Source organism: Corythoichthys intestinalis, chromosome 6 (genome assembly GCF_030265065.1).
Source record: "Corythoichthys intestinalis isolate RoL2023-P3 chromosome 6, ASM3026506v1, whole genome shotgun sequence".
NCBI lineage: Eukaryota > Metazoa > Chordata > Actinopteri > Syngnathiformes > Syngnathidae > Corythoichthys > Corythoichthys intestinalis.
Window position 1 is genome coordinate 496,199 of NC_080400.1, and position 26,093 is coordinate 522,291.

The following is a 26,093-nucleotide window of genomic DNA, read 5'->3' on the forward strand; positions in this document are numbered from 1 at the left end:
TAGGTCCAAAAGGAGGGCGAGGGGGCCCCGGCCGAACGGGAGTTCCTGGTTTCACTGGACTGAAAGGGGACACCGGAGACAGAGGGGACCCTGGAATGAAAGGTAAGATAAGGGATAAGTCTTGTCGCGAGCCTGATCTCCATCTGTAAGAAGATGGAGACGCAGACTAGAATGACGTCAAAACCAAAGCCTCAGTGAATTATATAATTACAAGCTGAAACCAGAGCAGAAGAAAGAAATGTTTGTGTACTTTAGGTGTCGCGGGTCCAAGAGGTCCCAGGGGCGCCAAGGGGGCACAGGGTCCAGCGGGGTCGTGCTCGGACGCTCCCGAGAAAGACGGCTTCCTGTTCGCCCGACACAGTCAGAGCGTCCTGGTACCGGAATGCCCTGCGGGATCCGTCAAGGTCTACAGCGGCTTTTCCCTGCTCTTCATCAACGGCAACAACCGAGCTCACGGGCAGGACTTGGGTAGGTGCGCCGACGGCCCTGCGGCCCACGTGCCTTAACGCTAGGTCATGGGGACTTTATCTCTCCGTTTGTCTTCAGGAGCTCTGGGTAGCTGTCTTCCTCGGTTTACCACCATGCCCTTCCTCTTCTGTAACACGCACAGCACCTGCCGCTACGCCGCACGCAACGACTACTCCTATTGGCTGTCCACCGACCAGTCGGGCCACGGCAACGTTCCCTTCATTTCGGGCCCAAACCTGAAGAATTACATCAGCCGGTAGGAATGCGCGGTAACGCCGATGTGACGTACGCGCAACGTGACAACGATGTGGTTTACGTGCACCTTTCAGGTGCACGGTGTGCGAGTCCCCCGCCAACGTGATGACGGTTCATAGTCAGACCCGTTTAGTTCCGGAGTGCCCCTCCGGCTGGGATCCCCTGTGGGCCGGATTCTCCTTCGTCATGGTGCGTTCAATTCGAATGTGGCATATTGCTTGTTTGAGAATCTTGTCAACAAAATAAGAGGACATTTTTATCTTATTGCGGGGCACGCGAGGGATGTGTTTTTTTCCCGTCCGTTTTTTCGGCGTGCCGCACACACGCCACACAAACTTTGAACGGTTTCTCAAAGATGAAAACTCATTCGTCTCGTTATGATTTTAGCTCAGCGAGTAAGTCGCCTTTCCACATTTAGGAAACTGGAGTGGGCGCGGAGGGTTCGGGTCAGCCCCTCTCGTCGCCCGGATCCTGTCTGGAGAACTTCCGCAAGATTCCCTTCATCGAGTGTCACGGCAGAGGAACGTGCAACTTTTACACCGACTCGTATTCGTACTGGCTGGCTGCCCTGGACCCGCTTCAGATGTTCAGGTGAGGTCCGGGACCCGGCCGCAAAAACGGGCGTCCTCTAACGGTCCGTCTTCTTTTGCAGCAAACCTCGGCCTCGGACAGAAAGCGGCGACTTTCCGGACGATTTGATCAGCCGTTGTAGAGTCTGCGCCAAACGACTGTGAACGCTGACGGAGACCGTTCGGTCGGTCACTGGGGGGCGCTAATGGGCGGTCGCGCGGACGCGAGTGGATGAGAACGCTACTACCGCGAGTTAAGATGCTGTGCTATGAGTAGAGCGGCTCAGGTAAAAAATGGCCTCACCTCATAAATTTCTGTGGATCACGCAAAGGAAGGCCTGGCTTATAAAATGTCGACCGCAATTAGTGGATGGACGTGAGTCACAGCTCCCACGCCAGGAAAAAAAACGGACAACTTCATGGAACGTGTCAAATGTTTCAAAAGATTCCCCCCAAAAATGGTCTCTCTAGACCAAGGCTGTCAAACTTATTTTGGTTCGCCGGCCATTAGATCTGACGTGGGCCGGACTCCTTTATTTTTGGTGAGATGTGAAGTGAAGTTGCTAGTTGCCATTAACGTCGCTAGACATCCGATGGACGTCTAGCGCCGTCAATGGCACTGAAAGAGGAGCATCCTCAACCAGTCCTCCCAGTTCAAGTCAATTGGACAGCTATTGTTGTCAATTGAAGGCCATGAAATCATTTTGCGTCACTTCCTTGTCATTTCAGGGTACTTATACAAGTCACTTTCTTGTAAATTTTGAACCAATTCCTATTGGCATTTCCGGGCCACTTCCTGTTCATGGGTCGCTTTCCTGTTGATTTTGGTGCATTTCCAGGTTGTTTCCTTTTGTGTCACTTCCTGTTGTTTTTGATTTGTTTTTGGGCCATTTCCTTGCAAACTCATGGACGGTGCCATTTTGATCGGGACTGGGCGAATGAACAAATGTGGCTCCTTTACTGCACCCATGTCAAAATAAAAGCTTGTGATTGTGTATGTACAGTATGGATGTCCTGCTTGCCTGTCTGTCAGGCAGAACAAACCCTACTGGCGACCACGAGCCCCTTTTTAATGGTAAATGATGAAAATGGAATTGAATATGACCCGCACAATAAGCTTGCGCACAGACTCCTCTCTGTTCTACTTCTCAGTTTCAACACTAGATGGAGCTAGTCACTTAGCGGTGCCTCTGCGTTTAGCCGCAAGGACGGAACGAATCCACTTGTCTCCCTCCTTTGTGTCACAAACATTTGACGAACATGTGCAAGAGAACAAGCGTATAAAATGTTAAAATCAAGCTTGGAAAATTTGGAGAGTTTCACTCGCGCTAGCAAAATAGTCTCGACAAATCTCATTTTTCTGTGAAGGATTGGATGTCATCAATGCCATCAATGGCGGCAAAGTCACGATAGCGATGACTTTGCATTCAAGTATTGAAGGAATATGACCTTTTACCCAGATTGCCGGAATCACGCCAGCCGAACCGCCAGACTCGCGCTGGTGCAGATCCAATGACCCGGGCCCGCGAAATTCCGACAACCCGGCCAAAAGGCCAAACTCCGTGCGTTCACCTTAGTCTTAACCAGGTGTACTGACTCCATTTTGAAAGCTGGAAAAAGGCTTCGAAAAACAAGTCGACAATTTATTCGGGTCGACAGCGACCAAACGGCAAGGCGAAACAGAAACAGACTCAAGCGAGGAGGCAGACTCGTTCCAAGGTCACCATCTCACAAGTCGACAAAAGGTTACCGAGAAAAACGACCGTAGCACCTCCGACGGCAAGCTTGCGTGTGGTCATGTGACTTCCGATTGCTATCATGGAGTCATGTGACTGTTGTTGCAACGTCTGAATCTGCTAGAGCCACTGCCGTCATCGGCGCAAAAGTAAACAGGCGTAGTAAATAGTACGGTGTGGTAAAACCAGAGGTAAAAGTGGCTACGAACTCCCTCACATTAAGGTTGCTACGTTGCCAGATTTTTTTTTTTCATTGGGGGGTCAAAACCTTCTAAAACTACAGAAATGCAAAGAAAACCTAAAGCACAAAGTAAAACACAACAGGTTTTATACATGCATTAGGCTACTGAATTACACTTACTGTAACAAGGCATACATGATGAAGGGAATAGTAATAGTATCCTCTCCCACATTTGCTGTTTGTATTACTCCAACACACCAAATGTAAAATAAATAGCATTTAAATGATAGTTTTAGAAAACAAGTAGAATATATCGGAAGTATGAGCGGAGTTGGAGTGATTGGAATTTGCCGCACCAAGACAACGGGCAGATAAGGATGCCTGCTGACTACGGAAGCCCAACGTGCGCGTCAAGCAGCTGACTGAGCAAGACTGACGCTGACTGTGCCAGTCAAAATATCTACAAGCCCACGTCTGGACCACCAAATCCCACCATCAGCTCTTCTGGTAACCAACAATGGACAGTCCAGAACAATTCAAGGACATCCTCTCCTCTCACATGGAACATTAGATAACGGAGGAACCCGCGACAGAGAACATTCGGCACGCACGCAGCAATGAGGGTGGCATAATCCTCAACTCTCGGGGTAGGGTTAGGGTTTTTGTACTGTTGTGGTTTTGTCGACCCTGGAGCCAGCTTTCCTCCTTGTCTGGGTCTATTTGCTGTTTTGCATTGCTGTCTGATTGCTACCGAGTTGGAATAAATTGTCAACTTGTGTTTTGGTGCCTTTTTCCAGCTTTTAAAATGGAGTCAGTACAAGGGGTTAAAGCTAAGGTAAGCGCGTGGAGTTTGGCCTTTTGGACGAGTTGTTGGATTTCCGCCGGCCCGGGTCGTTTGAATTGCGCCAGCGCAGTTTGGTTGGCGGGATTCCGGCATTCTGGCTAAAAGGTAAAATTGCTACAATAACAAACTGATTGTTTATTCAAAATTTCAAAGATGTGCAAAAAAAAAAAAAAAAAAAAAAAAAGAACTTACATAAACAAAAATAATAAGTACACATGACTTACATTAGGCACAGTGAAATTGAATATATTTTGAAGATAACGCAAACATTGACTTTTTATATTATATAGAAATAAAGAATTAAAGAGAGTACCTTTTCTCGTATGCGTTGTCTAACTGTTTGCATTATTCTAACGCAATATAATCAATCAGGGATTAGTATCGTTTCTCTGTATTTACTGTTTGACTGTTTGTATTACTCTAACACAGCCAATACAAAAGAAATAGCACTTATACCGTAGTTTAAGGAAAACAAGCAGAATATAGGGCATAAAGATATATGATGCCTTCTTATCACGGAAGCCCAACATGTGCGTCATGCAACTGACTAAGCAAGACTGACGCTGACAAGCCCACGTCTGCTCCACCAACTCTCGCAATCAGTTCTCCCGGACGGTCCAGAACAAATGGCGAGACGCCCTGTCCCAACTCAAGGAACACCGCCCTATATCTAAATGATAACACGACTGACAAACTCCAAGAGCCCCTCTGATGCTGAAGGGGCAAAAGCCCCAACCCTCGTTGCCCTGACAACAATAACTCCTGAATCCTCCTGCCAAATCCACAAACAGACAATAATCCTAAAAACACCCTTCTTCCTGTACACAGCCCACCCCGCGGGAGCCTTCAAAAGACTGAATGTTTAACTCAGGGGTGCCCAAGTTCGGTCCTCGAGAGCCCCTATCCAGCTTGTTTTCCATGTCTCCCCCCTTTAACACACCTGAATCAAATGATTAGCTCATCAGCAAGCTCTGCAGGAGCCGGATAACAATCCTGATTATTTGATTCAGCTGTGTTGGATGAGGGAGACATGGAAAACAAACTGGATGGGGCTGTCGAGGACTGGACTTGGGCACCCCTGGTTTAAATAATTGTGGCCATTTTTCTCGAGAACCTTTTGTTGACTTGTGATATGATTACCTTGACTCCTCTGTTTGTTTTGCCTTGCCGTTTGATCACTGTTGAACTGAATAAATTGTCATCGTATGCTTCGAAGCCTTTTTCCAGCTTTCATAATGAAGTCACTGCAAGGGGTTAAGACTAAGGTGAACGCGCGGAGTTTGGCCTTTTGGCCGGATGATCGGGCTTCCGCCGGCCCAGGTCGTTGGGGCTGTGCCAGCGCGGGTCCAGGTGGTTCGGCTGGCGTGATTCCGGCAATCTGGCTAAACGGTCAGTAACTAAACAATCAGTAGCCTCACATTGGTAAATGAACAAAAAAGTCCAGAAGTGCACATTAAATATATTGCCAACTGTACCACATTTGTGACAAACATTTCTGGACCTCATTGCAGTAAAAAAAAATTCAATCTGACTTTATACATATATTTTTTTACCACGAGAACTGCATGGAATGCTCAATGTTTCATTTATGATACAAATTAGAGAACACAGTACAGGTCAAAGGTTTGGACACTTTCTTATTCGTGCGTTTTCTTTATTTTCAGTGGCTATTTACATTGTAAATTCTCACTAAAGGTGATGAAACTATGAACACGAGTGGATTTATTTAATAAGCAAAGAAACATTGAGCAGAGGTTAGGGTTTAATCCCTAAACCTAAACCCTAACCAGCAGTTTTGTTGTTATGTGAGCAACAAATTTGTTGCCTTTTCAATAGGGTTAGGACCTTCATTTGTGTTGCATTGAACGAGGTGTGTCCAAACTTTTGCCCTGTACTGTATTTCAAAAAATGTCCAAAGTATTTGATTAGGTTTGAGGACCAGATAAAGCTTTCAAATTGGAAAACATCCAAATTTTCTGTTCATTTTTTCTGGGGTCAGGCAGTTAACATGGAAGATGTCCAAAACCTCCCCATCAGAGACAATAATAAGTCTCTTCACCTCTTCTTTCTCTTAAAAGATCTGATCAATTTTCCGTTGCAATGCCCTTTTTTATCGCATTAATTTAACAAGCTTGTTCTTTTCTTCTTTCTTGTTGTCCCAGAAGACATGTGCATTTGAACCAATCAGAGCGAACTATCCATGCCGATCACATGTCAGTATGTCAGCCAATTAAACATACTATTGGAGTCCCGGCCAGGAAGGGTGGTTGGTTGCACACATCAGACACACACTCTGTGCTATCTGTGGAATGAATAAATAATAAATATCGGTGGAAATGGATAACGCTACACAAGCACTTTTGTTGTTAAAATTTGTGTATGTAAATCTGACGTTAATTTTTTTCTCAGAGATGTGTGGGTGTGTGGCAGCCCGGCAGTTTTTCCTTTTTTCAACATGGAGGTTTGACAGTTGCCGTCATATTTTCGGGACCAAAGCCCGAATTTTATACCGCAACGGTGTTGCGGCCCACTTTCACCGTTGGGTAAAACTGCTTCTAGAAGGGCATTTTTCTAAGAACTTAATTGTAACCGAGTAAATGTAACATGTTCCTACCCACCTCTGGTATGCAGTCTTTTAGTATTGAAAGTATATAGATTTTAAAAACACATGGTATTGGTACATTATCGGCATTGGTCTATTCCACACAGCCAAGTGTCGGACTTGGAATGGAAGCATATGTTTATCAGTTTCCCGTCCTCCATACAACTAAAGACGCACATTCAGGCATGGAAAATACATCAAAACTGTACAATAACACAATCAACAATCTGAATTTAGTAACTTAGCGTCCAGTCAAGCAGCTCGATTAATTTCAGGGCGTACAAGGTTAAGGCTTTGTCATGTCCCTGACATTTTTGCATCTGTTTGCTGTGGAACATTTTGTTTTGGCTATGTGTGTGGCAAAAGTGATTATGCGTTATTACAGCTGGTGTGAGTAGCGACCCAGCAACAATTGGCGCACACAAAGGTCCCTGTAACAGTTTCATCAGACATAAAGTCAAAGCCTTTATTATCTTTGGTATCAGGAGCCCAAAAAATCACCAATCTTCATTTCACAAGCCCATTTTAATTCACGACAGGACAACGATCGGACGCCACGCCGACGGCCCGTCGACGACGCCCGAGGAGTTCAGTGTTCCCGGAGTTCTCCGAACGTGAAGAAAAGGCAAAGACGGCTGCGCGATGTCATCGGCGAGCGGTCCCGGCTCCTTAGCGACGGCGCAGCGTTCCTTTGTCGCCGTGGCAACTGACGGACTTGTTCATTAGCGAGCGAGCGGGGGATGATATTCAATAAGTGGTTTTTTGGTCCCGCTCCCTTCAAACATTAACCGCGCCGTCAACACGGACGTCGTTAACTGCGGCGTCGTAAACGCGCCGCTCATTAAATGCTAATTTCCGGATTGGCAAGCACTCGGCGTGCTGTCCAAAAAGCCGTTTACGCGGCGGGCGGGCGGGCGGGCGTGACGGATACACTACCTCCCTTCCTTCCATCCCTGAGGAGGCTGCCGGAAATCATCCGTATTCACTGCCGCTCTGCCCGGCTATGTACTCCTATGTGTTGTTGTAGTTAGTAAAAGGGGAAAAAAATGAAACAAGAGTTGTTCAAGTATAAATCATTTGAATTCAAATGATATTTAAATAAATACAGTACGAAAGAGTATTTAGAGGCACACCGAGAACAAAAATGTGAGTAAGTCGTAATATTACGACCTCCGGGCTAACCGACCGGACATTGTGGCCAACGTCAGGAAGAAGGAAGGTGGAGAAGTAGCATGTAGCAAGGGCGTAAAGAGCAGTTGGAAGGTGAAGGCCAGTGGTCCTCAACCTTTTTTGCACCAGGGACCTCTGTAATGTGGGCCTTTTTTTCACGGACCAGCAATGTGTGTCAGAAAATGACAATAAATATGAAATAACACGTCAAGGCTAAAAACAAATATCAAGTGCAGAGAAACTCAATCAACCATTTTTTTAACAGCGGCCTCTCCTAAAACTTGACGGCAAATATCCGTGGTCGCGCCGGACAGCCCGAACCGGTTGACTGATCGGTACCATTCGAATATCGAAATGACTGGAATTTTCACACGCCACAGGGACTTTTTTCGAACGACCCCGAAAAATTTTCCGTTCGTCCGTAAACGCCGATTTTTTGAAAAAAAAAAAAAAAAAAAAAAAATCTAAATATATCTAGTCCTACAATTTTTTTACCATATCACATAATTTGGACAATCTTGGAAAAAAATTACGGTTCTCCTGAAATTTTCCATGGGGAAAATGGGATGCCAGTGACAGCCATGTAAGTCCAAATTTCCCATTCATCCCTAATGACATTTTCTTCAGTACATGCCATTGACGGTTATGTATGTCAATTATATTGATGCCAATGTACTCGGATTCCATTGACGCATACTGTATGTAAATGGACGCCATTGATGGCCACGGACGTCCAAATTTCCCATTCATTTCCAATGTCATCCATATTGCATTGACTCACAAGTACACAATTGCCAATGAGGGCTATGAACATCCATGCCATTGATATCCATGTATTTCGATTTTATTGACACCAATATACTTGGACTCCAATGACGCATATGTAAGTCAATGCCATTGACGGCCATGGACGTCCAAATTTCCCATTCATTTTCAATGGCCTTAACATTGCATTGATTCCCATGTACACAGATGCCAATGAGGGCTATGCACGTTAATCCCATTGACCGCCATGTATGTTGATTCTATTGATGCCGATGTACTCGGATTCCACTGACGCATATGGAAGTCAATGCCACTGACAGCCATGGACGTCCAAATTTGCCATTCATTTCCAATGGCATTAACATTGCATTGAGACCAATTTAGACAGATGCCATTGACGGCCATGTATGTCAATTCTATTGATGCCAATGTACTTGTATTCCATTGACGCATATGGATGTTGATGCCATTGACGGCCTTGGACATCCAAATCTCCCCTTCATTTCCACTTCCAGTGGCATTTATTTTGTTTAATGAGATTGAGGGCCATGTTTGTCGATTATATATATATATATGCCAATGTACTTGTATTCTATTGACGCAAATGTAAGTCGATGCCATTGACGGCCATGGACGTCCAAATTTCCCATTCATTTTCAATGGGAAAAAAAAGGAATGTCCTAAATTCAAAAAGAAATGACCAGATATCAATAGGATATGTCCCCCAAATGGCCTGATATGACCAGGAAACGCCCCCAAATGACATATGACCAGGACACACATCCCAAATGTCCCCAAATGACTAGGACACACTCCCCAAATGTCCCCAAATGATCTGATATGACCAGGACACATCCCCCAAATGACATATGACCAGGACACACATCCTAATTGTCCCCAAATGACCTAAAATGACTAGGACACGCTCCCCAAATGATCTGATATGACCAGGACACACATCCCAAATGTTCCCAAATGACCTAAAATGACTAGGACACGCTCCCCAAATGTCCCCAAATGATCTGATATGACCAGGGCACATCCCCCAAATGTCCCCAAATTACCTGTCATGACCAGGACACGTCCCCCAGATGTCCAAAATTGACCTGATATGACCAAGACATGTTCCCCAAATACCCTGATATGACAAGGACATGTCCCCCAAATGTCCCCAAATGACCTGATATTATCAGGACATGTCCCCCAAATGTTCCCAAATAAACAGGAAGTGACCTATTGTCCCCGAAATGTCCCTAAATCAACCTGGGTGGGGCTAAGACCTGTATCTCCACACAGCAAAGCCCCATAGAAATTAGTCCAGAAATTGCAGTTTCTAGTTGGAGTAAATTACTTTAATTTTACAGAGAAAAACATTTTTAGAAATTGTTGACTAAAACTAGATGAAATTAGTCTTGTGTTTTCCTCAACAAAATCTAGACGAAAACAAACACATTTTGAGATAACTAAAATATTATCGTTCAAAAGACTAAGACAAAAATGAAAAGGGCTGCCTAAAACAACACTGCTTTAAGCGGATTATTCGGGTAGACTTTGCAGCAGCGAGTTCAAGCGCTAACTACTGTAAGTGCACTCGAGTACGGATGTCGCCAAAAATTTGGAGCCGGCCAAATGCGGCGTGGGCGGGCGGGCAATCGGTCGGGCGAGTGAGCTTGCCAGCGAGCGGGCGTCTTAATGGAAAATGGCTAATGAAGTCGGATAATCCGCCTCTGCCGCTGTTTGTTTTGGATTGTTTTCCTTTCGGGGCCAATCAGCGCTAATGGATTTTGGCAGGCCACATTCCCGCGTCTCCGCGCACACGTCCGTCAATCAAAGGGGCGAGTGGGAGGGGGCGCCACCTTCAAAAGACCCGCGCTGACGCCAAGACCCGCAAACGCAAGCGGAAGCCCGATCGCCAGAGTTGAGTATGCACCTCTGCTAATTTTCTCTGCGTGTCACCTTCGTTTCGGTCGCCGCTTTCTTCAGGCGCTAGTTTTAGCCTCTCGACTCGTTCCTTCTCTGGGTTCCTTTTTGTCAGGCTTCGTCAGGAGCGACTTTTTTTTGCGCATACGGTCTTTTTGGGGGGCGACGTGACATTTGACTTCAATTTCTAGAGTTCTGCGCAATTTTGTGTTAGGTCATTTGCTATGGAAAAGGTTCGATGGAGGAATGGGAACTCTTGCCAAGATGATTTGAATGCCATTTGACGTTTGAAAGGAAAATTTTCAGTGCAGTTGAGCATGATAGACGTCCAATTGTGTGGATTTCAAAGAGTTTATCAATCGTAGAAGTCCTATCCATTTGAAGCGAGAGGTCGGCGGCGAATGGCGGCCACGGAGTAAATAGCCGATTGCTTTGACACCGCAAAAATAATCTCTGTTGGCAAATGAGCTGGTTATAACTTGATTTGAATGTCAATGCATTGACTTTGATCGGAACTGATGTGGCCGCCACCATTTTGCTAGGGGTCTTTTCACGCTTCTGCCAACAATTAAAATGATTTTACCGATAGTCCACGTCCAACCCATTTAAAGTCCGTCTTCAAATGGAGTGGCCGCCTAGCGCCGTCAATGGCAGACGACGAGTTTGTCATTGGAAAACAATTCTGATAAGGTTTCTTTAGGAGTGTGAAAATGCAAGTCAGCTAAATTCTTTGAAGTTTATTTAATGGTGAAATGTGGGAAAGAAAAGTTTTGACGGTACAAATCCTCGCAGCCATGCGCGGATGTGACCGTTCCCTGTTGGCGTTGGCGCTGTGGTCGCTGCTGTGCGGCCCGGCCCTTTCCTCCCAGGCCGACGTGCGGCGCCGCCACCCGGAGGCGCTCCTCGACCCGGCGGACCCCGAGCCGGAGCAGAAAGCGGCTGAGCCGTCGTCGCAGGTAAGAAACGCCTCCGTAAGCCGAGCGCTCTTTCTCCTTGCTCCGGTGTGACTTTCAGGAGTGGAGCGAGCGAGCGCTAGAGGATTTCCTGGCCAGGATGACGGCGCCCGAGGCGGACGGCGACCGACGGGCGTCCCGTCTCCTCTCGGCCGGAGTTCATCTGGAGCGCTCGGTGGAGCCCCCTAACAATCTGCCCCCACGCGAGCGCAAGGCCGGATGCAAGAACTTCTACTGGAAAGGCTTCACTTCCTGTTAGGAGGGCGCTTCCTTTCCTGTCCTTTCTTCTTTGTCTGCTCACTCACTTGCCTGTCATTAAAGAGAAAAATTCCACGCTGCGTCTGCGTGTGTCTTCTGGAGACCAGAGAAGAAAGAAAGACGTGTGTGTTTTTCCTTATGCGCTTTCACGGAGCGGTGGAAGCGCAAATGTTGACACATTACGCACGTTTCCTTAATGACTCTTTAATGGACACCAAACACTGCAAATGTTGACTTGTGCCTATGTGTCTTTCTCACTACGCATGTGTGTGCGCTACCGCCATCATTTTTCAGACTCTACGACGCACCTTGAGAAGTAGCGTCGCCGGTACAGCCCGAAAATGACATCATCGCTATCGGCCAGTACTAAGAAATCATTTCCTGAAGCGGCTCAATATGTACTTTTCGGAATCGTGTGGCATCCAGTCATCCTTTTGTTGTGAATTTGAATGAGTTCATCTCGAGTAGATGTCAAGCCGCCACCCTCGCATTTCAGATGGCTTGGACGCAAGGGCGTAGGTTTGCATAGGGACGGTAGGGTCAAAACACTAGCAACTTTTCAGGATACTCATATCGTCCCCACCAACTTATGAGCAACCTTATTTGCATTATATAATGCAGGGTTTCCCCTGCACAGAAAAGATCGTGGCGCACCGCCACACGATAATAAAAGCCGCCACAGCTTGCATATGAGATTTTGTTTTGTTTTGAAGATTTAAAGATCCATTTTAATTCATAATTTGTATAATTGAACATGATGTCGAAATGAATATACAGTGGGGAGAACAAGTATTTGGTACACAGTCAATGGGAAAACCCATTGGCAGTGTATCAAATACTTGTTCTCCCCACTGTATGAAGCTCATTTTTTACGCACCATTTGCCATACAGTGGTATGAAAAAGTATCTGAACCTTTTGGAATTTCTCACATTTCTGCATAAAATCACCATGAAATGAGATCTGATCTTTGTCAAAACCATACAGAAAGAGTGTCCGCTTTAACTAAAACCACCCAAACATTTATAGGTTTTCATATTTTAATGAGGATAGCATGCAAACAATGACAGAGGGGGGAAAATGAAGTAAGTGAACCCTCTACCTAAGGAGACTTAAAGAGCAATTCAAACCAATTTTTACCAAACAATTTAAGTCAGGTGTGTGCTCAATCACTGATGAGTGGTTTAAAGCTGCCCTGTCCACTAGGAAACACACACCTGGTAAGAATTGTTTTGATGAGAAGCATTCTCTGATGTGTATCATGGCTCGGTCAAAAAAGTTGTCTGAAGACCTGCGATCAAGGATTGTTGATTTGTATAAAGCTGGGAAAGGATACAAAACCATCTCTAAATGTCTGGATGCCTATCAATCGATAATCAGAGAAGTTGTTCACAAATGGAGAGAATTTGGCACTGTTGCTTTTCTCCCAGCTAGTGGCCGTCCACCAAAGATGACACCAAGAGTTCAGCGCAGAATACTCAGAGAGGTAAAAAAAAAAGAACCCTAGAGTGTCTGCTAAGGACTTACAGAAATCACCGGCACAGTCCAATATCTCTGTGCACACATCAACTATATGGCCAAGAATGGTGTTCATGGGAGGACTCCACGGAGGAAGCCACTGCTGTCTAAAAAAACATTGTTGGCCGTTTAATATTCGCAAAAAGGCACTTGGACACTCAATAGAAGTTATTTTGTGGACTGATGAAACCAAAGTTGAATTGTTTGGGACTAACACACAATGTCATGCGTGGAGGAAAAATGGAACAGCTCACCAACACCTCACCCCCACTGTGGTGGAGGGAGCATCATGATTTAGGGCTGTTTTGCTGCCTCAGGGCCTGGACAACTTGCAATGATTAATGGAAGAATGAATTCATCAGGATGTTTTGCAGGAAAACCTGAAGCCGTCTGTCAGACAACTGAAGCTTAAAAGAGGATGGATGCTGCAACAAGAAAATGATCCAAAACACAGAAGTAAATCAACTTCAGAATGGTTTTAGAAGAACAAAATCCACGTTCAGGAGTGGCCAGGTCAAAGTCCAGACTTGAACCCCATTGAGATGCTGTGGCATGACCTAAAGACAGCGATTCATCCAAGGAATCTGCCTGGACTACAGCAGTTTTGTAGAGAAGAATGGGCCAGGATTAGTCCTGATCGATGTGCCAGACTGATCTGCAGCAACAGGAAGCGTCTGGTTAAAGTTATTGCTGCCAAAGGGGGGGGGGGCACAAAATATTAAATGTGATGGTTCACTTACTTATTTTCCCCTTTCTGTCATTGTTTGCATACTATCCTCATTAAAATATGAAAACGTATTAATGTTTGGGTGGTTTTAGTTAAAGCAGACCGTTTTTTCATCTGTGTGATTTTGACAAAGATCAGATCACATTTAATGGAGATTTTATGCAGAAATGTGAGAAATTCCAAAAGCTTCTGATACCTGTTCATACGATTGTAGATTGTCTTCCCATATGTTGCAAGGATCGAATAGTCCCTACCAATATTAGGCAATTATTGTCATTATGTTCAGACTTACATTGATCACCTTTCACATGCTGACTGTGCTGGTCCATCAGTCCAGAACAAATGACGGGATGTCCTGTCCCAACACAAGGAACACCGGAGAATGCCCACTATCCAACTGATAACACGACTGATAAGACTCCAAGAGCCCCTTTGATGCTGAGGTGGCAAAATCCACAACCCTCGTTGCCCTGACAACAGTAAGTCCCGAATCCTCCCAGACAATAATCCTATACAACGCCTAAGCACACCCTTCTTCTGCCCGCAGCCCGTCCCGCGAAAGCCTTCAAAGCCTTGGAGACACAACCTATGCCCTTGATTGGACGTCTATTTATTTGTGGGAGGGTGAATTTTGGCCCCGCGATGAACAAATTGGATTTTTTGAATTGAAGGCAATAGATGTCACTGACAATGGCAGCCAATGAGTTAGCATTTTTGAAAGAGAAAATCCCATTTTGACTGTTGAATGTTTTGTTGCCGTTTACCATTCGCATTTGTGTTTGTCCAGAAAAGGTTGCCCTCTCCCCTCCCCGAGCCTAACCTGACGTAAATGTAACCCCGCCCCTCCTCCGCGTGGAGTACAAAGCCTCTAATTGCGAGAGCGCCTCGCGCTCACGTCACCCGGCGACCGATCAAACGCCTCGCTGAAGGTGAATGTGTCCAGCGGCCAAACGTAAATCAGCACACTGACGCAGCGGGCGGGCCGCGCACAATGACCCCCCCGCCGGACCGTCCCTAAGCAAGACGCAGCGGCATTCCGGGAAAGACGACAGGCCGAGAACGCGAGGAAGGAAAGCTTCCTGGCTCAGGTCGATGTGCCTCGTGAACCCCCGAAATGTCAAAGGGGAAGCTTTATGTATGTGGACGTCATTGGCGTGAATGTATGTGGCCATCAATGGCATTGACCTCTACGGTCGTTACCTATCCCTAACACAGTTTCTTCGTGGAACCCAACCTTAGAAAATGAAGCCTCAGTAGATTTTCTATTATGCTAGGAATATAGGGTCACTTCCTGTTGATTTTGAGGCTTTAAGGGGGTCACTTCCTGCTTATATTTGGTCACATTTTATTGACTTGGAGGTAAGGCTTGAAGTAATCTTACCTTTTAGCCAGATTGCCGGAATCACGCCAGCCGAACCGCCGGACCCACACTGGCGCAGCTCTAACAACCCGGCCAAAAGTCCAAACTCTGCGCGTTCACCTTAGTCTTAAAGTGCGTACAACAGGATAAAAAAAAGTCTTAAATAGCATTATTATGTGAATTACAATCATATTTTTAGACGATTCGACTATATACAACAATTTAGCAAAGCGCAGATGATGAGAAATTAGTCTTTTAATCTGCCGGTTAGCCACGCCTACCATTATGGAGCTCCAGCGTCCCCAACAGGTAGATGACGTCAGCGGGAGAATGGGCTCATCGGTTTTACTATTCAGCCCATTGAGGGGGAATTATTCAGAACGAGGCAAACGCGACCAAGAGAGCCGCAAAAGGTCATTGTTTCAGTCCCTCTACTCCGATATTTTTACAGGATATTCTTTTTATCCAAGTATTCTTCCTCAATAGCTAAATAAATGGCATGGTCATGACAAATAACAGTCTTGTGCTAAATGGAATATAAAATAAGAAAAATGCATTTATTCAGGACGACATGCCAAAATTACTCCATAATGGTCAAAACTGTCGACTTCACCAATACTGTCGCACCTCCAGAACGATATTTTATGCCACCTAAGTCAGGCTTATATCATTTCCCTTCCCCGGCTTCGGAGAATGTAAACAAACCAAGAGGCGTGACGGCTAGCCGACACGCTAACCCGAACCGAGTGATGTTTCAAAGTCTTCGAAGCGGAAAATCACACATAACTAGCCCGGATCATTTCACATGACGACCGGGTTGTCGATTGTCTTCGCCGATCGGCAACCCGCCCGGCGGCGAACAAGTTAGAGCTCGTCGTTCCCCCGCTGAGGGCAGACGGTTCGTTTGCGGGGATGCGGCTGGACAATGACCGCCGGACAAACCGGACGGGGTCAGAGGAGCACGTAGCAGTCAAATGGTTAACACGAATATGGCAAAATAATGCTTTACTACACTGCAAAGTCGTAAACAGCGAGAGACTCATAGGAGGAGGGCAGCTGCAGTTGTTATGCAGCTAACATGACAATATGTGTATGAGGAGAGCTTTTTACATGCCCTTCCAAGATCAAACGTAAGTAGTCCGTTTATTTAAAGAATGTTTGTTGTGTTTACTTTGTGTTAAAAATAGCCACGAATACAGCGATTACAAAGTTGCAATTTCTGATCGGTCGGAAAATTTGACAGAACACCGGGCACATGACGAGGGCAATAAGCCAAGTATAGTGCTCTCCCGGCGAGGGGGGGCGACAAGCCGCCGGTCGTCCGGCGAGGGGACAAGGAGCGTGTCAGCCACAAAATGCAAGCCACCTACATATTAAAATAATCCCAGTATTTGACATAATACAAAACACGATGTTTACTCACTTCCTCATAAGTCCCATGGTCCCACAGTAGTAGGGCTTGTTTTGGCCAATATCCACTGGTGAATGGGAACCTTTTGAAACCCCAAAAAGGCTCACACGGCTCTCCCTGGTGCAGCAAGATTTTTCTGCAGCCGTTTGGCTGGCGTGATGCGAAAGATAAACGAATTAATCCGCAAAATCAGCTGAATCCTTACTCCTTCTCATACAACAGTTCGGCTGTATAGTGAAGAGGACTCCTTCTCCCGTACACGTCACAGCGCCCTCCTCCTCAATGCAAGACCAAAGCCGGAAGTCTGTCATTTTCGTATCGCGGGATTAAAAAAATTGAATAAATATATCGATCACTTCTTCACACATCCAAGTGGTCCATTTCATTCAGGAGCATAAAATACCACGTGGATTATGAAATAAACATGCTTTTTTTGTGTCACAGGCCCTTTAACCCCTTATACTGACTCCATTTTGAAAGATGGAAAAAGCTTTGGAACACCAGTTGACAATTTATTCTGAGTCGGCAGCAACCATACAGCACCAAGGGACCCAGGCGAGGATTCAGGGTTGCCATATCACAAGTCAACAAAAGGTTCCCGAGAAAATGACAACGATTAGTTAAACATTGTCTTTTTGAAGGCTCTCGTGCTGTGGGTAGGAAGAAGGGTATGTTTGCGCATTGTTTAGCGTGGGAATGGAACTCGTCAGTAACCCAGGAACTACAGTGGGGCAAATAAGTATTTAGTCAACCACCAATTGTGCAAGTTCTCCTACTTGAAAAGATTAGAGAGGCCTGTAATTGTCAACATGGGTAAACCTCAGCCATGAGAGACAGAATGTGGAAAAAAAAGCAGAAAGTTACATTGTTTGATTTTTAAAGAATTTATTTCCAAATTAGAGTGGAAAATAAGTATTCGGTCACCTACAAACAAGCAAGATTTCTGGCTGTCAAAGCGGTCGAACTGACGAGGTCTAGCGAGACTACACTCGTTACCTGTATTAATGGCACCCGTTTTAACTCATTATCGGTATAAAAGACACCTGTCCTCAACCTCAGTTAGTCACATTCCAAAGTCCACTATGGCCAAGACCAAAGAGCTGTCGAAGGACACCAGAGACAAAATTGTAGACCTGCACCAGGCTGGGAAGACTGAATCTGCAATAGGTAAAACGCTTGGTGTAAACTGTGGAAGCAATTATTAGAAAATGGAAGACATATAAGACCACTGATAATCTCCCTCGATCTAGGGCTCCATGCAAGCTCTCACCCCGTGGCGTCAAAATGATAACAAGAACGGTGAGCAAAAATCCCAGAACCGCACGGGGGGACCTAGTGAAAGACCTACAGAGAGCTGGGACCACAGTAACAAAGGCTCCTATCAGTAACACAATGTGCCGCCAGGGGCTCAAATCCTGCACTGCCAGACGTGTCCCCCTGCTGAAGAAAGTACACGTCCGGGCCCGTCTGCGGTTCGCTAGAGGGCATTTGGATGATCCAGAAGAGGACTGGGAGAATGTGTTATGGTCAGATGAAACTAAAATAGAACTTTTTGGTAGAAACACAAGTTCTTGTGTTTGGAGGGGAAAGAATACTGAATTGCATCTGAAGAACACCATACCCACTGTGAAGCATGGGGGTGGAAACATCATGCTTTGGGGCTGTTTTTCTGCAAAAGGACCAGGACGACTGATCTGTGTAAAGGAAAGAATGAATGGGGCCATGTATCGAGAGATTTTGAGTAAAATCTCCTTCTGTCAGCAAGGGCATTGAAGATGAGACGTGGCTTGGTCTTTCAGCATGACAATGATCCCAAACACACAGCCAGGACAAAAAAGGAGTGGCTTCGTAAGAAGCATTTCAAGGTCCTGGAGTGGCCTAGCCAGTCTCCAGATCTCAACCCCATAGAAAATCTGTGGAGGGAGTTGAAAGTCCGTGCTGCCCAACGACAGCCCCAAAACATCACTGCTCTAGAGGAGATCTGGATAGAGGAATGGGCCAAAATACCAGCAACAGTGTGTGAAAAGCATGTGACGAGTTACAGAAAACGTTTGGCCTCCGTTATTGCCAACAAAGGGTACATAACAAAGTATTGAGATGAACTTTTGGTAATGACCAAATACTTATTTTCCACCACGATTTGCAAATAAATTCTTTAAAAAATACAAATTGTGATTTTCTGTTTTTTTCCCCACATTCTGTCTCTCATGGTTAAGGTTTACCCATGTTGACAATTACAGGCCTTTCTAATATTTTGAAGTGGGAGAACTTGCACAGTTAGTGGTTGACTAAATACTTACTTGCCCCACTGTACCTGCACCTTAAAAGCTACCATCCATTATAAATGAGACGCATTCTTGGTCTCGGAGGCCGCAATTGACCCAAAATGTATTCTGTATGTGGACGCCATAGCTACATGGGGTTAAGTTAAGCTTTTGTGAAATGATCCAGGGTTTCGAACCCAATCCTTGTTGGAAAACTGTGTCTTTGTGTCTTACTTATTGCACATTTGTGTGCGTTTTCGACCAGTGGAGGCTCTCCATACAGTAGCTGTGTCTTTAGGTGTGTGTGTGTGTGTGTGTGTGTGCGCGTGCGCTATTAAGTGCACGGGCGTCCTGGCGGGAAAGAAGACAAAGTGCATCAAGATGGCTCATTTAACTAAAGTGTTTGTGGGGGGTGAAGCATCATCATCGATGCGCCGTGACGTCAGCGCGGCCCTATAAGAGAGGTGGCGGCGAGGCACGACGGGATGGAGCCCTCGCACAAGCCTCCGCCCGCATCCCGACACTTTGACACGAGGACACGGTGAGGATGAAGATGCGTTGGCTATGGTCTCTCTGCCTATTGGCACTACTGCTGGTGGCCTGCGTCTCCTCGGCAGCACTTGCGCGCAGTAACGCCGGCCGCGGCGGAACGCTCGCTTCCTATAAACAGGTACGTGCGCTTCTTCATCAACTTTCCAACATTGAAATCCCATCTCGGTGTCCTTCTAGCTGGGGTCAGGCTTAGAGTTTACCCTACTTAACCTTAACCCCAACCCTGACCCTAAGCGCATCGATTTGGACGCCGACGCCTACTAAGGCGATTTGGACGGTCATGACTAAACCTTCCCTTTAGGATCTTCTGGGCTCGTCCCTGACGGAGGTCCTGTTGGACGACCTCCTCCGGATGGAGAACGAGGCCGCGGAGGAGGAGGAGGAGCCGGGACGCGACGGGGAGGAAGAAGCCCGGGAGCGGCGATCCCACGTCGACGGCGCTCTCGGCGCGCTGGTGGGGGCTCGCGAAAGAAAAGCGGGTTGCAAGAACTTCTTCTGGAAAACCTTCACGTCCTGCTGAGCCTGCGGCTCTGTTCTTCTTTGCTTTCGTGGTCTTTTCCACTTTCAATAAAACCCTTTGGAAGATTTTTGGGCTCAGTCTGGTTTGGCAGATGACACGGTACCAGATTATCCGGTGTGGCGAGCATATCGGCGGGCAGGGAAGCTCGGCATTCGACTAGGGCGCCATCTAGTGGAGGAGGCGCCGAATTGCTTTGGGGGAGAGAAAAAATGCACATGCTACACTTCCCGAATGTTTCCTAACATATCAAGTACATTTCAATAGGCTACATATAAAATATTTGCAGTTTTCAACCTGGATTGGATTTAGCTGCCTGCTATTTTGTGGCACTCACAAGGTAGGAGGAGAAAAATGGCATCAAATCATAGGTCATTCAAACTCAAGGTTTCGAGACAAACCTAAAATGATCACACAACGAAAAACTAAACTGGAAATTTATGAAAAAAAACGGAAAGAAATCATTAGCAAAGACTATAAACTTGGAACGTTATTTACAGCGCCGCGTTGCATGCTGGGAGGCATCAGGCACGAGTGGCAATATGTTGTACGACTGCAGTGTTGACAGCAGAGGTTGCCCGTCTTTCCCAAGGAATGTGAGAGATGACATTTAGCAGCGATGGCTAAATGAAACTTCTTGAAACAATGATTCCAAGCTTCAAAGTAGTTTATTTGCTCTCAAGTGGTCTTCAAGCCCAGAATTCTATGGCTTTCAACATGTTGGAGAAAATGATATGAATGTGCTAGTGTTACTACATGGACAAAATGCAACAAGAGGATCATTTGCTATTGATTTTGATTTCGAAGTCATAGCTCTCACGCAATCTTTTGGTTATAAACTCTTCACCCTTTTAGTTGTGAAAATCAAATATTTACAAAATATACAACTATTGCCATTTGGAGATCGGGCAAGGGTGGTGTCATTGCTACACTTTAGCCTAGGGTACCTGTCACCCAGGTCACTTTCCACAAAACCTTTGCAAGTTCAGCCCTCCCACTTCAAATGGATTGAACGTCAGTGGCAGATGATTAGTTCTGCGGTGTCTGACCAAGTCATGATAGCAATAACTTTACATTCAAGCGAATACGCAGTCACTCAGTAATAAAAGAAGCCATCGATACTACACTGCCATGTGTCGGAACAGATACAATGGGGCAAATAAGTATATAGTCAACCACTACTTGTGCAAGTTCTCCCACTTGAAAATATTAGAGAAGCCTGTAATTGTCAACATGGGTAAACCTCAACCATGAGAGACAGAATGTGGAAAAAAAACACCAGAAAATCACATTGTTTGATTTTTAAAGAATTTATTTGCAAATCATGGTGGAAAATAAGTATTTGGTCAATACCAAAAGTTCATCTCAATACTTCATTATGTACCCTTTGTTGGCAATAACGGAGGCCAAACGTTTTCTGTAACTCTTCACAAGCTTTTCACACACTGCTTCTGGTATTTGGGCCCATTCCTCCATGCAGATCTCCTCTAGAGCAGTGATGTTTTGGGGCTGTCGTTGGGCAACACGGACTTTCAACTCCCTCCTCCCCCCGTGGCGTCAAAATGATAACAAGAACGGGGAGCAAAAATCCCAGAACCACATGGGGCGATCTAGTGACTGACCTACAGAGAGCTGGGACCACAGTAACAAAGGCTACTATCAGTAACACAATGCGCCGCCAGGGACTCAAATCCTGCACTGCCAGATGTGTCCACCTGCTGAAGAAAGTACACGTCCAAGCCCGTCTGCGGTTCGCTAGAAAGCATTTGGATGATCAAGAAGAGGACTGAAAGAATGTGTTTTGGTAAGATGAAACCAAAATATAACTTTTTGGTAGAAACACAGGTTCTCGTGTTTGGAGGAAAAAGAATACTGAATTGCACCATACCCACTGTGAAGCATGGGGGTTGAAAGATCATGCTTTGGGGCTATTTTTCTGCAAAGGGACCAGGAGGACTGATCTGTGTAAAGGAAAGAATGAATGGGGCCATGTATCGAGAGATTTAGAGTGAAAATCTCCTTCCATCAGCAAGGGCATTGAAGATGAGACATTTCAGCATGACAAAGATCCCAAACACACAGCCAGGGCAACAAAGGAGTGGCTTCGTGAGAAGCATTTTAAGGTCCTGGAGTGGCCTAGCCAGTCTCCAGATCTCGACCCCATAGATAATCTGTGGAGGGGGTTTAAAGTCCGTGTTGCCCAACGACAGCCCCAAAACATCACTGCTCTAGAGGAGATCTGCATGGAGGAATGGGCCAAAATACCAGCAACAGTGTGTGAAAAGCTTGTGAAGAGTTACAGAAAACGTTTGGCCTCCGTTATTGCCAACAAAGGGTACATAACAAAGTATTGAGATGAACTTTTGGTATTGACCAAATACTTATTTTCCACCATGATTTGCAAATAAATTCTTTAAAAATTAAAACAATATGATTTTCTGTTTTTTTTTTCTTTCTCCACATTCTGTCTCTCATGATTGATGTTTAGTCATGTTGACAATTACAGGCCTCTCTAATATTTTCAAGTCGGAGAACTTGCACAATTAGTGGTTGACTACTTATTTGCCCCACTGAATAGGGAGCCAAAAAATGGTATTGGTGAAACGTTTGTTTCCACTATCTGACAGGTTACACCAGGGGTGCTGGAAGAAGCCATGTGCCAGTTACTGGTATCAAGGTTTACCGTGGTATGAAAATGTCATGGTTTCAAAATCCCTTAAATTTTCCGTCATACTGTAGTACGGTATTAGCTACTAAAACCAAAAGTGGTATTTGCCATGTGGCCAAATGGATTTTGCCAAAGTGGCATTTTTTTGGCCATGTGGCCAAGTTGATTTTGCCATGTGGCAATTTTTTTTTGCCATATGGCAAAATGGATTTAATCCCCAAACCATGCTGTTGTTTCAATATGTTTTAGCAATTGATTTTTTTTTTTTTTTTAAATCTACCAAAACACTTTTTTTCTCCCCACCACCAGGAGGTGCTGCAGCACCCTCAGCACCCCGCTTACTGGGTTACACCTATGTATGTTTCTTTTTTCAGTTATTTGTTGCAAAGCAACTGTAAAAAATTGGCTCGCATCTTGCCTCTTAGAAATATATATGATATCAACGCACACCCACACAGCTGGACTTTCTCACACACAAATACGTCTCATGCACAGCACAGGCAATGTTGGAAGAAAGGAGGACGGTTTGATTGTTTGCTTGACTGACGGATGAATAAATAAAATGGGGAGGTCACATGATCTCGAAGGCTGCAGCCTGTTGATAGCGCTCGGCATCGCTCCCTACCGCTCTCTTATTGGTCTGCCGACGGGTCGTTTGACCCTTGACCTCTGCCCCAGCACCCTCCTTTGTGCGGGCATATGCGCGGCTGATTTACGGACGGCGCCCACGCACGCGCCGCATGCCCAAAGGCACCTCGCACATAATAAACCATTTGAAAACTGTCCACTGGTGACCACCTCCTACGTAGTTTGGCGGTCTGGGAGCTCTACAGTAATGTTCATAGCAGAGTTGGGGGGGGCAATACATGTTGATGACCCCGAAACGCAGTGTCAGCAATAAAATATACCAGGCCCGGATCTAGGTTTACCCACCAGAGTGGGCACCAAGAAAACTTGAGGGGGCACCCCCAATGCAGGCTTTTTTTTACCCTCTCCGGGCTTGGGACCGGCTCAAGTAGGACACTGGCTTGTGTCCCGTTGAGGCTGCATTAATCGGCGTGATGTCACGATGACGGCATCTCGCATAGCAACGTGTCGCCATTTTGAGATGCAGGCACGCACAGGTAAACTTCCGTAGACAAATGTTGTCTGAAATTTAGGGGTGCACGATATCCATTTTTTGAAACCGATATCGATAACTACCTGCTCTTCAAGGCCGATACCGATACGATAACCGATAATATATATATAATTTTTCAATGTATATTCACCTGAGTTTTTGAACACCTGTAGGTCAAAAATACTAGTGGTTGATTAAGCATAGATTTGCCTGACCGAACCAGAATGTTCATGATGACATGAACATTATTATAATGAACAAAACAAAGACAAGAACAGTTTTGACTTAAAAAAGTGCCCATATTAATTTTTTCAAATAAATATAATTTGAGTCAATCACAATCAATCAGTCAATATCATTGACGATGTGATCCCCTGAACAATGAGCACTGACCTAAAACAAACATAAACCCAATAGGTATTGTGCTATGTCAGCAGATAAAACATTTGGTGCAACAGGAGAGAAGACTTTTGTCGTCTTGGTCCATGAAACAACTTTCTTAACCTAGCAATTATAGAACAGCAAGCCTATCAATAACCAAAAGGCCTCTCAAGAACTTGTAAACGTAACACTGTAAAATGCAAAAATTTGCTAATTGCCATAGTAAGGTATATGACTCAGTGAAGGAAAAATACGGCAAAACAGGAGTGGAAACAAATGCACACATTCCAATCCGACACCGTGACAACTATTATTAATGGGCCCGATAACATATAGTTATCGGAATTATTGGGATGACGTCATAATTCCTAATATCGGACTGATAATTATTGGACCGATAATTATCGTGCACCTCTACTGAAATTCATATATTTAAACTGTGTTTGCGTCTTTTTTTTTTTTTTCTCATAAAAACGTCTTAAACATGACTTATTATTATCACGAGTCACTGCCGACAGACGCGAGGAGGCGATACGACTTAAAATTAGCGTGTATTGGCCTGCAAATCTGCCCATGTAAAGTCGCAGCTGATAACTAGATAAACGATCCAAAGGAATTGCCTGCAGTGGAGTTTGGAAACATCTACAACTACCTCATAAAGTCACCCAGCAAGATGACCTTTATCAATTGCGTGGAATATGTACTGTGTGGAACTAAGAAAACTGGAGTATATACGGAGTGAATATTTCTGCCGTAACCGGTAATTTACCTCCAAGTGTTATTTAGCCGTAAACACGTCACGGCAAAATAACCAATTCCCACCAGGCCAATCATATACCGATGGACCGATCAGAGCAGTTCACGGCAAAAGAAAAATAACGCTCTGCGAGTTGTCGGTTACTGTAATAATAACCACTGCCTGGTCTATCGAATCCTAGCAGCTAATTGGGGCAAAAAAAAATCGATTAAAGTTTACTCACCAGTAATAAAATGTCGGCCGCAAACGTAAATGTGCCTGGATTTAGGTTACCACTGGCGAGAATGGTCCACGGAACCGTGTTCTTTTACTGTTCCTCGATTGATTGCTTTCAGTCATTTACTTGTCTGTTTCTTCTCACAAGGAAGAATGAAGAACTTCAAATGCGGCTCCGAACTCTTCCTTGTGTGACAACCCGCAACACGGCAACTTTTAGTCCTTCCGACGGAAAAAAAAGACCGCAAGTAAGACAAAAAGTTCAACACGTTTGTACTACAATGCACGACAGAGCAACTGCTTGTGACTCGTGTTTTGCCCCCATTTCAATATGGCCACGCTTTGTTGTGGCTGGTGACGTCATTAATACCACTGCGTCCGACTGCGAGAATGGGTCTGGAGGAGAGGGAGGAAGCGCACGGATAACAAATGAGGTTGGGTTTTGGTGATTGCTTGTTCGGCGTGGTTGCGGCCAATAGTAACCGTTAATCCTGCAATAAAAAAGTAGGTGAGACCAACTCTCCGTGCGTTCTCTATATCCAGTGCTACGCTACCGTAGATATTCCCGACTGTGCAGTCACGATAGTCGTGGCTATGAACACCTTTCTCGTATCAACGACTTTGCAGAAGTGGCTTTGTGTAAGCAGGTTTATTAACACTCAAAAGAGTGAAACTAAAGAAAACTGACAAAAAAACACATTCAAAATATGCACTATATATGAAATCGCATATGTACTGCCGTATCTGTAGCAAACTACATATGAAAATATGAATAAACATTTAGCAGAGCGCCCGAGACGCCATTTTGCCGACCTTCGAATTCGTGGGTAATTAGCATATCACAAGTTTCATGCTAAGTGAATGTCTCATTTTTTTGCACTGA

At 45.2% G+C, this 26,093-nt stretch overlaps 3 protein-coding genes and 1 long non-coding RNA gene across 4 annotated transcripts in view; 3 read left to right on the forward strand and 1 right to left on the reverse strand.

Annotated features, from left to right (window-relative positions):
* The window catches only part of col4a3 (collagen, type IV, alpha 3), a 37,761-nt gene extending 32,781 nt beyond the window's left edge, over window positions 1-4,980 (forward strand). Inside the window, exons 47-52 of the mRNA XM_057838801.1 lie at window positions 4-102; window positions 256-468; window positions 547-724; window positions 798-912; window positions 1,142-1,314; window positions 1,376-4,980. Of these exons, the coding sequence (XP_057694784.1) occupies window positions 4-102; window positions 256-468; window positions 547-724; window positions 798-912; window positions 1,142-1,314; window positions 1,376-1,457 (860 nt within the window). The 3' untranslated portion in view covers window positions 1,458-4,980. The remainder of the gene's footprint in view (window positions 1-3; window positions 103-255; window positions 469-546; window positions 725-797; window positions 913-1,141; window positions 1,315-1,375) is intronic.
* The window catches only part of LOC130917420 (uncharacterized), a 28,515-nt gene that overhangs the window by 2,287 nt on the left and 135 nt on the right, over window positions 1-26,093 (reverse strand). The gene's annotated exons all lie outside the window — the stretch shown is intronic.
* Window positions 10,030-11,826, forward strand: sst1.2 (somatostatin 1, tandem duplicate 2). Its single transcript, XM_057838803.1, has 3 exons — window positions 10,030-10,512; window positions 11,303-11,466; window positions 11,525-11,826. Exons 2-3 carry the CDS (start codon window positions 11,305-11,307, stop codon window positions 11,720-11,722), a joined length of 360 nt encoding a protein of 119 aa, XP_057694786.1. The 5' UTR covers window positions 10,030-10,512; window positions 11,303-11,304; the 3' UTR covers window positions 11,723-11,826.
* sst1.1 (somatostatin 1, tandem duplicate 1) lies at window positions 19,502-20,113 on the forward strand. The gene is made up of 2 exons (XM_057838804.1): window positions 19,502-19,669; window positions 19,853-20,113. Exons 1-2 carry the CDS (start codon window positions 19,547-19,549, stop codon window positions 20,069-20,071), a joined length of 342 nt encoding a protein of 113 aa, XP_057694787.1. The 5' UTR covers window positions 19,502-19,546; the 3' UTR covers window positions 20,072-20,113.

What these genes read in the sequence shown, in the direction of transcription:
- sst1.1 (XM_057838804.1), top strand. Translation starts at nt 19,547, where the DNA reads ATGAAGATGCGTTGGCTATGGTCTCTCTGCCTATTGGCACTACTGCTG. An exon ending in CGCTCGCTTCCTATAAACAG is followed by an intron (nt 19,670 to 19,852) that starts GTACGTGCGCTT and finishes CCTTCCCTTTAG; the next exon opens with GATCTTCTGGGCTCGTCCCT.
- sst1.2 (XM_057838803.1), top strand. Translation starts at nt 11,305, where the DNA reads ATGCGCGGATGTGACCGTTCCCTGTTGGCGTTGGCGCTGTGGTCGCTG. An exon ending in CGGCTGAGCCGTCGTCGCAG is followed by an intron (nt 11,467 to 11,524) that starts GTAAGAAACGCC and finishes TGTGACTTTCAG; the next exon opens with GAGTGGAGCGAGCGAGCGCT.